The sequence below is a fragment of the Oncorhynchus mykiss genome, chromosome 5, assembly GCF_013265735.2.
Source record: "Oncorhynchus mykiss isolate Arlee chromosome 5, USDA_OmykA_1.1, whole genome shotgun sequence".
NCBI lineage: Eukaryota > Metazoa > Chordata > Actinopteri > Salmoniformes > Salmonidae > Oncorhynchus > Oncorhynchus mykiss.
The window spans coordinates 39054353-39065679 of NC_048569.1; the positions used below are offsets into that span (position 1 = coordinate 39054353).

Sequence of the window (11327 nt, forward strand, 5' to 3'; positions counted from 1 at the left end):
TGTTTTTTTGTGTTATCCCACACTGACCCGTCCTCGCTCTCTCTCTCTTTAGGAGCAGGCGTCGTGGGTGTGTCAGTGTGAGGAGGGTGTGGTTCAGAGGTTAGAGCAGGACTTCAAGGCCACCCTGCAGCAGCAGAGCTCTCTGGAGCAGTGGGCTGCCTGGCTGGACAACGTGGTCACCCAGGTCCTACAGCCCTTCGAGGACAGGCCCAGCTTCCCCAGGGCTGCGCGGCAGTTCCTACTCAAGTGGTCCTTCTACAGGTCAGCTACTGTACTGTCCATAGAAATTGAATGGGTTCTATGAGTACCATAGAATTCATCCAAATTTTATGGTGAGAAAAAAACCATGTTATTTTGGAACGCAACTCACAGAAAATGCAACGTACACACTTACAAAATATATATGTTTTTGCTCCCTCAACCAATTTAAGTAGTGTGTTGTGATATTTATTGTTTATCATATCAATTGATTTGGTTTGGCAGCTTATTATCAGTTTTCCAGTGGTTGATCTCGTTGTCCATCTCTTTGTCAGCTCCATGGTGATTCGAGACCTGACTTTGCGCAGCGCGGCCAGTTTCGGCTCGTTCCACCTGATCCGCCTGCTCTACGACGAGTACATGTTCTACCTGGTGGAACACCGCGTCGCCCAGGCAACCGGCGAGACGCCCATCGGTGTCATGGGAGAAGTAAGGCCCCGATGAAATGAACACACACCACACACGCACATAATTGTAATGTTCCCATTACTCCTTGGCTCAGTCTCAGTATGGTTTCTTTGTGCTGCTTAATGTATTGCAGTTCGATGACCTCAACGCCATGTCGCCTGCTTACATGGACAAAGGTAAGCCAACCCCAAGCTGCGTCTACAGGCTAAGTCTCTGTAGGCTTCTGCTTCCACATTACATGGAGTTATTAAGCCCTTTGAAGCCATGTCCGTTCAGCATTGCTGTGCGTCATTCTTCTTTTGTTACGCGTCGTACCTCCTTCTACCTTCGTCTCAACGTGCTGCAACTTAGAGGATAGCAGTTTCAATTATTACCCATTCATACATGTTATGGTCGGCTGCAGTCGAGAAGCTATTGGATCATTTCACATTTTTGTGAAGTTACGTTTAATACTAAGATGTTCATAAGAAAAGGCGAGGAACTTTTGTTAAACAGTTGCCGTGCCTAAACACCAGACTGTTACCGTGGTTACGCCATGAATATCAGTCTGAAAGAAGTCGCTGTTAAAAAATAAGCGATAGTCTCTACAAGGCAGAATGTTGAGTAAGATGATATTTACACTTATTTTAACGGTTGTACATGCTGTTGGTCCTTTTGGCAGTAGGGGGTGGCGATAGGGTGTCCACACGAAAGGGCTGATTACCCGACTTTTTGTGGCGCCTGTTGGTTCTGTCGCTTGTATTTTCCATCTGTTGCACGTAAGGCACAATATGTAAACAATAGCTGAATGTAACCGAATGTAGTCGACCGAAGCACGTTTCCTCGTAATCAGCTAGAAGTGTTTGCTGTTCGGTCCGGCTCATCCGTATTGTGAAAGTATTTGTCACGTGCAAATTGCATCAGTATTGACAATAAAAACCGGAAATGCAAACTATGTGCAGACCAACATATTGAAAGCCGGGTTGATAACACAACTCTGAAGATATTTTGTCTCACAAAAGTATGTGGACACCTGCTCGTCGAACATCTCATTCCACAATCATGGGCATTAATATGGAGTTTGTCCCCCCCTTTGCTGCTATAACAGCCTCCACTCTTCTGGGAAGGCTTTCCACTACATGTTGGAACATTGACTAGGGGACTTCCATTCAGCCACGAGCATTAGTGAGGTCGGGAACTGATGTTGTGCGATTAGGCCTGGCCCGCAGTTGGCGTACCAATTCATCCAAAATGTGTTCGATGGGGTTGAGATCAGGGCTCTGTGCAGGCCAGTCAAGTTCTTCCACACCGATCTTGACAAACTATTTCTGTATGGACCTCGCTTTGTGCCCGGGCATTGTCACGTTAAAACAGGAAAGGTCCTTCCCCGAACTGTTGCCACAAAGTTGGAGGCACAGAATCGTCTAGAATGTCATTGTATGTTGTAGCATTAACATTTCCCTTCACTGGAATTAAGGGGCCTAGCCCAAACCATGAAAAACAGCCCCAGACCATTATTCCTCCTCCACCAAACTTTAAAGTTGGCACTATGCATTGGGGCAGGTACTGTTCTCCTGGCATCTGCCAAACTCAGATTTGTCCGTCGGACTGTCAGATGGTGAAGCAGTCCGACGGACATCTGCCAGATGGTGAAGCGTCATCACTCCTGAGAACGTGTTTACACTGCTCCAGAATCCAATGGCGACCAGCTTTTCGCCACTCCAGTGGATGCTTGGCATTGAGCATGGTGATCTTAGGCTTGTGTGCGACTGCTGGGCCATGGAATCCCATTTCATGAAGCTCCCGACGAACAGTTCTTGTGCTGGCGTTGCTTCCAGAGGCAGTTTGGAACTCGGTAGTGAGTGTTGCAACGGGGATAGACAATTTGTACGCGCTTCAGCACTCGGCGGTCCCGTTCTAGTAGCTTGTGTGGCCTACCACTTCGTGGCTGAGCCGCTGTTGCTCTTAGGCGTTTCTACTTCACAATAACAGCACTTACAGTTGACCGGGGCAGCTCTAGCAGGGGAGAAATATGACGAACTGACAGTGCCACATTGAAAGTCACTGAGCTCTTCAGTAAGGTCATTCTACTGCCAATGTGTGTCTGGAGTTTGAATGCCTGTGTGCTCAATTTTATACATCTGTCAGAAATGGATTTGGCTTAATTCAAATCAAGCTTTCTTTATACAGCACCTTTCAGACATGGAATGCAACGCAATGTGCTTTAAAGAAATAAAATAACAAAATATTTACTGCACAACATACAGTGGGACAAAAAAGTATTTAGTCAGCCACCAATTGTGCAAGTTCTCCCACTTAAAAAGATGAGAGAGGCCTGTAATTTTCATCATAGGTACACTTCAACTATGACAGACACAATTACAAAATGATGGTGGAAAATAAGTATTTGGTCAATAACAAAAGTTTATCTCAATACTTTGTTATATACCCTTTGTTGGCAATGACAGAGGTCAAATGTTTTCTGTAAGTCTTCACAAGGTTTTCACACACTGTTGCTGGTATTTTGGCCCATTCCTCCATGCAGATCTCCTCTAGAGCAGTGATGTTTTGGGGCTGTTGCTGGGCAACATGGACTTTCAACTCCCTCGAAAGATTTTCTATGGGGTTGAGATCTGGAGACTGGCTAGGCCACTCCAGGACCTTGAAATGCTTCTTACGAAGCCACTCCTTCGTTGCCCGGGCGGTGTGTTTGGGATCATTGTCATGCTAAAAGACCCAGACACGTTTCATCTTCAATGTCCTTGCTGATGTTAGGCTTTGTTGCTTTGGTCCCAGCTCTCTGCAGGTCATTCACTAGGTCCCCCCGTGTGGTTCTGGGATTTTTGCTCACTGTTCTTGTGATCATTTTGACCCCACGGGGTGAGATCTTGCGTGGAGCCCCAGATCGAGGGAGATTATCAGTGGTCTTGTATGTCTTCCATTTCCTAATAATTGCTCCCACAGTTGATTTCTTCAAACCAAGCTGGTTACCTATTGCAGATTCAATCTTTCCAGCCTGGTGCAGGTCTACAATTTTGTTTCTGGTGTCCTTTGACAGCTCTTTGGTCTTGGCCATAGTGGAGTTTGGAGTGTGACTGTTTGAGGTTGTGGACAGGTGTCTTTTATACAGGTAATGAGTGGAGGACAGAGGAGCCTCTTAAAGAAGAAGTTACAGGTCTGTGAGAGCCAGAAATCTTGCTTGTTTGTAGGTGGCCAAATACTTATTTTCCACCATAATTTGCAAATAAATAAATTAAGACTCCTACAATGTGATTTTCTGGATTTTTTTCTTCTCATTTAGTCTGTCATAGTTGAAGTGTACCTATGATGAAAATTACAGGCCTCATCTTTTTAAGTGGGAGAACTTGCACAATTGGTGACTGACTAAATACTTTTTTGCCCCACTGTATATTAGATAAAAAAACAAAAGAATGACACCAACTGAGCTAAAATGCACCCTAACACTGTAGCCAAACCATCCGCAAATAGATTTTGTCCCCCCACACCAAACGCGATCACGACATGCAGGTTGAAATATCAAAACAAACCCTGAACCAATTATATTAATTTGGGGACAGGTCAAAAAGCATTTAACATTTATGACAATTTAGCTAGCTAGCTAATTTGTCCTATTTAGCTAGCTTGCTGTAGCTAGCTAATTTGTCCTGGGATATAAATGTTGACTTGTTATTTTACCTGAAATGTGCAAGGTCCTCTACTCCGACAATTAATCCACACAAAACGGTCAACCGAATCGTTTTTAGTAATCTCTCCTCCTTCCAGGCTTTTTCTTCTTTGGACTTTATATGGTGATTGGCATCTCACTTTCATAGTTACCACGACGACCGACCAAACTCAGTTCATCTTTCAATCACCCACGTGGGTATAACCAATGAGGAGATGGCACGTGGATATCTGCTTGAATAAACCAATGAGGAGATGGAAGAGGCAGGACTTGCACTGCGTTCAGCATAACAAATGGAACTGACTTCTTTTTTAGCGTTTGGCAACACAGGCGCTCATTGGCACACGCGAGAAGTGTGGGTGCAATAATTGAATCCACGTGTATCCACATGTATGCTTACATTTATTTTGCAACGCTCGCGCACGCTACGCAATTGGTCAGCATGTAAGGTGCTTTTTTTGGTTAATTTTTGGGGGATTTTAAAAAATATATATTTTTACCCCGTTTTCTCCCCAATTTCGTGGTATCCAATTGTTTAGTAACTACTATCTTGTCTCATCGCTACAACTCCCATACGGGCTCGGGAGAGACGAAGGTTGAAAGTCATGCGTCCTCCGATACACAACCCAACCAAGCCGCACTGCTTCTTAACACAGCGCGCATCCAACCAGGAAGCCAGCCGCACCAATGTGTCGAAGGAAACACCGTGCAACCTTGGTTAGCACGCACTGCGCCCGCCCGCCACAGGAGTCGCTGGTGCGCGATGAGACAAGGATATCCCTACCGGCCAACCCCTCCCTAACCCTCCCTAACCCCAACCTCACTGGAGCTATGGCATCAATGGTTGCCCTTAATTTGCTATTAAAGTTATCAACTAAATCATCACAAGATGAAGGCAGAATGGGTGGTGGATTATTGTTCATACACTCAATAAAATCTGTAGCAACTTCAGAGGTAAGATAGCGTTTCTTAATAATGCGTTCAGTGTTACCCTGTGCTATGGGCAACAAGGTAGTAGAAAATACACTGGTGATCAGATAAAGCAACATCAACAATAGAGGATATGTCAATACAAAGCCCCTTGGCAATAACCTGGTATGGCTGCAGCTATGGGTGTGCCCGGTAACATGTTGGATAAAGTCCATAGAGCTCAAAAGATTCATAAATTCAATGGCCTTTGAGTCAGTCTCTTTGTCAACATGAATATTAAGATCGCCCAACACAATGATTCTATCATCTTAAGGACAATAGGCAATAGTTCAGATAAACCAGTAAAGAAAGTGGGGCAGTGCTTTGGTGGCCTATACAGGGTTATGGCCATCACTGGTGGCTGACATTTAAACAGTACAGCATGATGCTCAAAATACCCAAAGTCGCCAAACAAAATGTCCATAGAGCTAAGAGCATTAGTAAAAATAGAGGCTGATAGAGTATGAAAATCTGTAGTCCGAGGGGGAGGCTTCAATAAGAATGGCACTAAAGTCTGATGACAGCTATGTTTCAGTGAGAAACATGCAATCATTTTAACGCTCAGTAATGAGGCAATCACGAGAAAGATTTTACTTGTGATTGCTCTAACATTTCAAAGCACCATATTCAATGAGTGTGGGCTACTCTGCCACTGGGGCATCTGCCTTTGAGGTAACCAATAGAATAACAACCAAATTATTAACGTTACAACCACATTTTCTGACAGTCTCCAATCTAGCAGAATGGTAGGAGATAACAGTTTGTATAACCTCACTAGAAGGCAGAATTGAAGGAACATACAGTGCCTTTGGAAAGTATAAAGACCCCTTGACTTTTTTGTTGCAAATGTATTAATAAAATACATAAATACCTTATGTACATAAGTATTCAGACCCTTTGCCATGAGACTTGAAATTGAGCTCTGGTGCATCCTGTTTCCATTGATCATTGCTGCCCGGCCAAATTGAGCAATCGGGGGAGAAGGGCGTTTGTCAGGGAGGTGTCCAAGAACCCGATGGTCACTCTGACAGAGCTCTAGAGTTCCTCTATGGAGATGGGAGAACTTTCCAGAAGGACAACCATCTATGCAGCACTCCACCAATAAGGCCTTTATGGTAGAGTGGCCAGACAGAAGCCACTCCTCAGTAAAAGGCACATGACAGCCCACTTGGAGTTTGCCAAAATGCACCTAAAGACTCTCAGACCATGAGAAACATGATTCTCTGGTCTGATGAAACCAAGCGTCACATCTTTAAGAAATAGGGCACCATCCCTACGATGAAGCATGGTGGTGGCTGCATGGGGATGTTTTTCAGTGGCATTATGGGGTATTGCTTTGTCATTATGGGGTATTGTGTGTAGATTGATGAGGAAAATCTATCGATTTTAGAAGAAGGCTGTAACGTAACAAAATGTGGAAAAAGTCTGAATACTTTCCTGAAGGCACTGTAAATTGGGTTACTCACAATAACCATAGTGCCATTTCTACAGTCCTCTGTTGCTTATTCTGACAGGGAGCACTGGAGCACTACCAGACCCTGTCTGTCAGTCTCTAAAACAGTTTGTGATGTTGCTCGAAATAAACCTGGAACCCCTGCGTTGTTACAAAAAGAGATTTTCCTGTCGTTGGAAAGTTTTCTTCAAGTACTTGTTCGGGGCAAAGAGTTGTCTGAAATGTTCCGAAGCCCTTTGGTAGCACGGGAGGGTGCCAGATATAATTATTCTCTTCTATGTGCTAGTGAGGGTGTTTAAAACATGTTTGTAGTCCTGCCTCATTTCCGAATCCACTCATTTGAAGGGGTGTCATTTTCTGTTTTATATAGTGTTCCTTCAAAAGGACCAACCACTCAGACAACCGGTAAAATATCATTTTATTCAGCATTCTGGCTTATAGAGAGAGGTTGTGAGAGAAACTTTCCTGATCCAAACACTCATTCATGCCCAACGTAGAATTCTATGCAATTCAAAGTCGGGTCTTCAGGTCCATCAGCCTTTCCTGCAAACACAATGGTCCAACATGACTATTGAGAATCCTGAAGAGCCGGCATTCTAACCCTGTCCGTCTGTCCGTCTGTCCGTCTGTCCGTCTGTCCGTCTGTCTGTCTGTCTGTCTACCTGTCTGTCTACCTGTCTACCTGTCTGACTGACTGACCCTGTCCGCTTGTCTTTGTCTCCAGACGAGGTGAGTGAGATGGACAGTGACCTGGAGGAGGACATGGAGGAGTCTGGGGAGCCGTTGGCCAAGCGGGAGAAGGCTGAGTTGCAGCATGAGCACCAGGTGATCCAGGTGATTCAGGTGGGGGCTCTGGAGGACGGCTGTAACCCCGTGGTGGGGGTGGTGCAGCCGGGTATCCTGCACTCCCTGCCCCAGCCCCCCCAGGACCACGCTGAGCACATCCTCACCCCTTCTGCCGCCACCCCCACCATCCGCCACTGCAGCGCCACCGGCAACACCTACGCCTCCGTCTGAAGAGAGAGACGCCCACAAACCACTCTTCTCTTGATCTGTCTGTCTCTCCCTCTCTATTTCAATGGGTCACGCTGTCTCACACACACGTCTGCACTATTTCCCTCTGTCATGTGCTGTGTTTTCTCTGCTCTCCTCCACCCCCAGGCCACTAGAGGACGATGAAAATCACCATGACCACAGCCACTGGCGTCACACAAACCGTGGATAGATTAAGAGAGCTGGATGTGAATAGGAATGTGGGCGGGCCGCCTCTGTCTGCTGTCATCCCATATTTCTGTCCTCTGTGAGGGGATGCTGGGTGAGGGAGGAGGATTGGAGGGAGGGGGGGGGGGTGACCCATGAGATGCTGCCAGATGTGAGACACTGACTGACCCCTAGCTGTGTAGAGGGGAGGGTATATATTCAAAGCTCAAATCCAAGCCACCAGCCCCAGATGAGCGATGTGATTGATTGATAAGAGTACTCTTGGTTCACTCTTAGATCGGGTTGTTTCGTATATAGTGCATATATAATAAACAAAACAGAGGTGCTGTTCTCTCACATTAGCAGATATTCCTCCCAATCATGAGGTGATATACGTTCTTACAGAGAAAGCATTGACACATTCCAGTTAAGGACAGAATTGAGTTGAACAATGAGATTTTTGTTGTTGTTGACTTTTTTGTGAATTTCAAACCTTTGTTTAGATATGACATTCGGTGATGTATGATTGCTTGTGATGTGGCAGCAGTTTTGCGTTCTATGATTTATTGAATAGTGTATAATCGTAGCCATGATCCCCTGATAACCCCTAATGGCTTCTAGCCGTGAAGTTTGTTCTGCCCATGAAGAAAGACGTACTCTTATGCGTGCTGCTACTCTATAGAAACACGAGGCGAGACAGACAGACGGACTGGATGTACTATACCACTACAACACTAGCTTTTCTACGCACTTCATGCATCGTATGGGATGCTCTTGACTTATTGCCTTGGTTTGGTTGGATTTAGATCCTGGATAGTGTGATAAAAATGTAATTAGTTAAGACTGGTATAATCTACCGACATGTTCTCAGTGTGTGTGTTTGTAGTTTCTATCTTGGTAGATGTCTTAAGTTGTGAATGGACCAAAAAAACAAACCAACCAGAGGAAACTGGCAGAGAGTGAGAGCCATCATGGCCGCCACAGTGGTCCCGGCGAGGCTGCTGCGTGTCCCGTTTTCCTGTCCCAACAGTGCTGTGGGTGGTGTTGCAGAGCAGACTGAATGTCAGGGATTCTATGTACCTCGGCTTCATCCTAGTGCCTTAATAACCCTTACTGCAGCTGTCCATGTAGTCCTGACTGATTATGTGGTTGTGGGGAGGGATAGTACATTCTGCGTTACTGTCCCAGCCACAGCTTTGGCCCTCTCTCTGGTGACTTGTGGCTGGATTTGGGCTGGCTCGTTGGTGTTACTGAAGGCTGGGGGGGTGCAGGTTCAGAGGTGCTTGTAGTTTTCTCTGGATTGTGCCGGTTCTATCACTTTTTGTGTGTTTGTTCGGTTTCCCACTGATGTGGGTGTGTTGCCTCGTTGTGGGTGTGTTGCCCCTGCTTTGGCATGTGCAATCGGGTGAAGCGTGCGCGTGTGCCGACGTGAGCGCTCGACCTGATGGAGAGGATGGTTGCGCGTACCGTTGTGGTTGTCGTGGATGAATGAGTCCGAGCGTGGGTTTTGCGCACACCCACTAGTCACCCTACCTCACACCAGCGGTGCCAGCCTTTTAACACATGCAGCACGTCACACACATATGTTCTCACACACATATGTATCCTTACTACTCCCACGACACACCACAATAACACTATATGCCTCTCACACTACACAGCTAAAAATACACATTGTCATTTTAGCCCATTCAGTCCTCAGTCCACATCATCATCTCTTGTTCTATCGGTTGTAAAGTGCATTTTTGTATAGTGGACCAAAAGTAGATATTTTCTGATATTTAAAGATATATATATATATATATATATAGATAGATAGATATATATAAGGATGATACAATACGTATGTATTCATCTTTATTTGTTTTGTTTTTCATGTGGTTGATCTGTCATCCGTGGTTGTTTTGTTGGTAGCTAGCTCTTCTGTGATTGGTCGATTGACTGTGAAATGGGCGGGGGCATGGGGACCAGCTTCTGACGACACTGGATACACATTTTGTACTTGAACTGTTATTGATCGCTTTTAGGAAATGGACAACACACTGGCAAAAGGTGTTGAACTGGAAGAATCTTGTTGATACTACTGAAATTACTTTTCTGTTTTTTGTTTAACTCTCATATCTGGAGAACTGTATGCACCAATGCTTTGCCTAGACTTTATTTATTGGTATTTATTGTGCTTTTGTTTTACTATTTGAGAAGTTATTCTTAAGTTATGCACACGTATCCATACCAGTCTTAAAAATGAAATTACACTATATATACAAAAGTATGTGGACATCCCTTCAAATCAGTGGATTCAGCTATTTCAGCCACACCCGTTGCTGACAGGTGTATAAAATCATCGATCACACAGCCATGCAATCTCCATAGACAAACTTTGTCAGTAGTTTGGCCTCACTGAAGAGCTCAGTGACTTTCAACGTGGCACCGTCATTTCCAACAAGTCAGTTCGTCAAATTTCTGCCCTGCTAGAGCTGCCCCAGTCAACTCTAAGTGCTGTTATTGTGAAGTGGAAACGTCTAGGAGTAACAACCACTCCGAAGTGAAGTGGTAGGCCACACAAGTTCACAGAACGGGAACACCGAGTGCTGAAGCGCGTAGCGCGTAAAAATCGTCTCTCCTCGGTTGCAACACTCACTAACGAGTTCTACACTGCCTCTGGAAGCAACGTCAGCACAAAAACTTGCCTGCACAGACCCTGACCTCAACCCCATCGAACATCTTTGGGATGAATTGGAAGGCTGAATGCAAGCCAGGCCTAAAAGCCTTCCCAGAAGAGTGGAGGCTGTTATAGCAGCAAAGGAGAGACCAACTCCATATTAATGCCCATTATTTCGACGAGCAGGTGTCCACATACTTTTGTTCTTGTATTGAATGAGTTCTGACGTTTTTTACTACTGAGAAACAAAATGTACCTGCTAAAAAACTGGAAATTATGTTTTCAGAGGATCATGAATTTATTTTATCAACTACATGTTCTTTAGATATATATGGTACTTAGCAGATTGTGCATGTGTGATTTACTTTATGAGAAAGGGCCATTCTACTGATAATGCCTTTTACTAGTTCACTGAAGATAAAGTGCATTCACTTTAGACTGAAAAGACAATTGACCTTGCTTACAGGTTATTGAAGGCTTTGGGCATTTGTTTACATGTCAAACTCTGACCACACAGAAATGACAAGATCTTACTCAACCTGACTGTACAGTCAGTCACCTAACATGTCATTAGAGATGGCTCTTGAACTTTGAACATTGACCTTTTTGTCCGGAAAATACTGAAGATGTTAAGATGAATTGTGTATTCATTTGTGCCTGGAGTGCAAACAGCTTACAGATGTGCTTTAGAATCTTGAAAGTGCTTTTTTTGA

The 11327-nt window shown here is 44.8% G+C and overlaps 1 protein-coding gene across 2 annotated transcripts in view; it reads left to right on the forward strand.

The window, feature by feature from the left end:
* rfx3 (regulatory factor X, 3 (influences HLA class II expression)) overlaps window positions 1–10157 on the forward strand; it is a 56463-nt gene extending 46306 nt beyond the window's left edge. For both annotated transcript variants that reach the window (XM_021602769.2, XM_021602770.2), the window contains exons 14-17: window positions 53–261; window positions 534–687; window positions 800–842; window positions 7477–10157. In XM_021602769.2, the coding sequence (XP_021458444.2) occupies window positions 53–261; window positions 534–687; window positions 800–842; window positions 7477–7769 (699 nt within the window). In that variant the 3' untranslated portion in view covers window positions 7770–10157. The remainder of the gene's footprint in view (window positions 1–52; window positions 262–533; window positions 688–799; window positions 843–7476) is intronic.
* Window positions 10158–11327: the final 1170 nt, after the last annotated feature.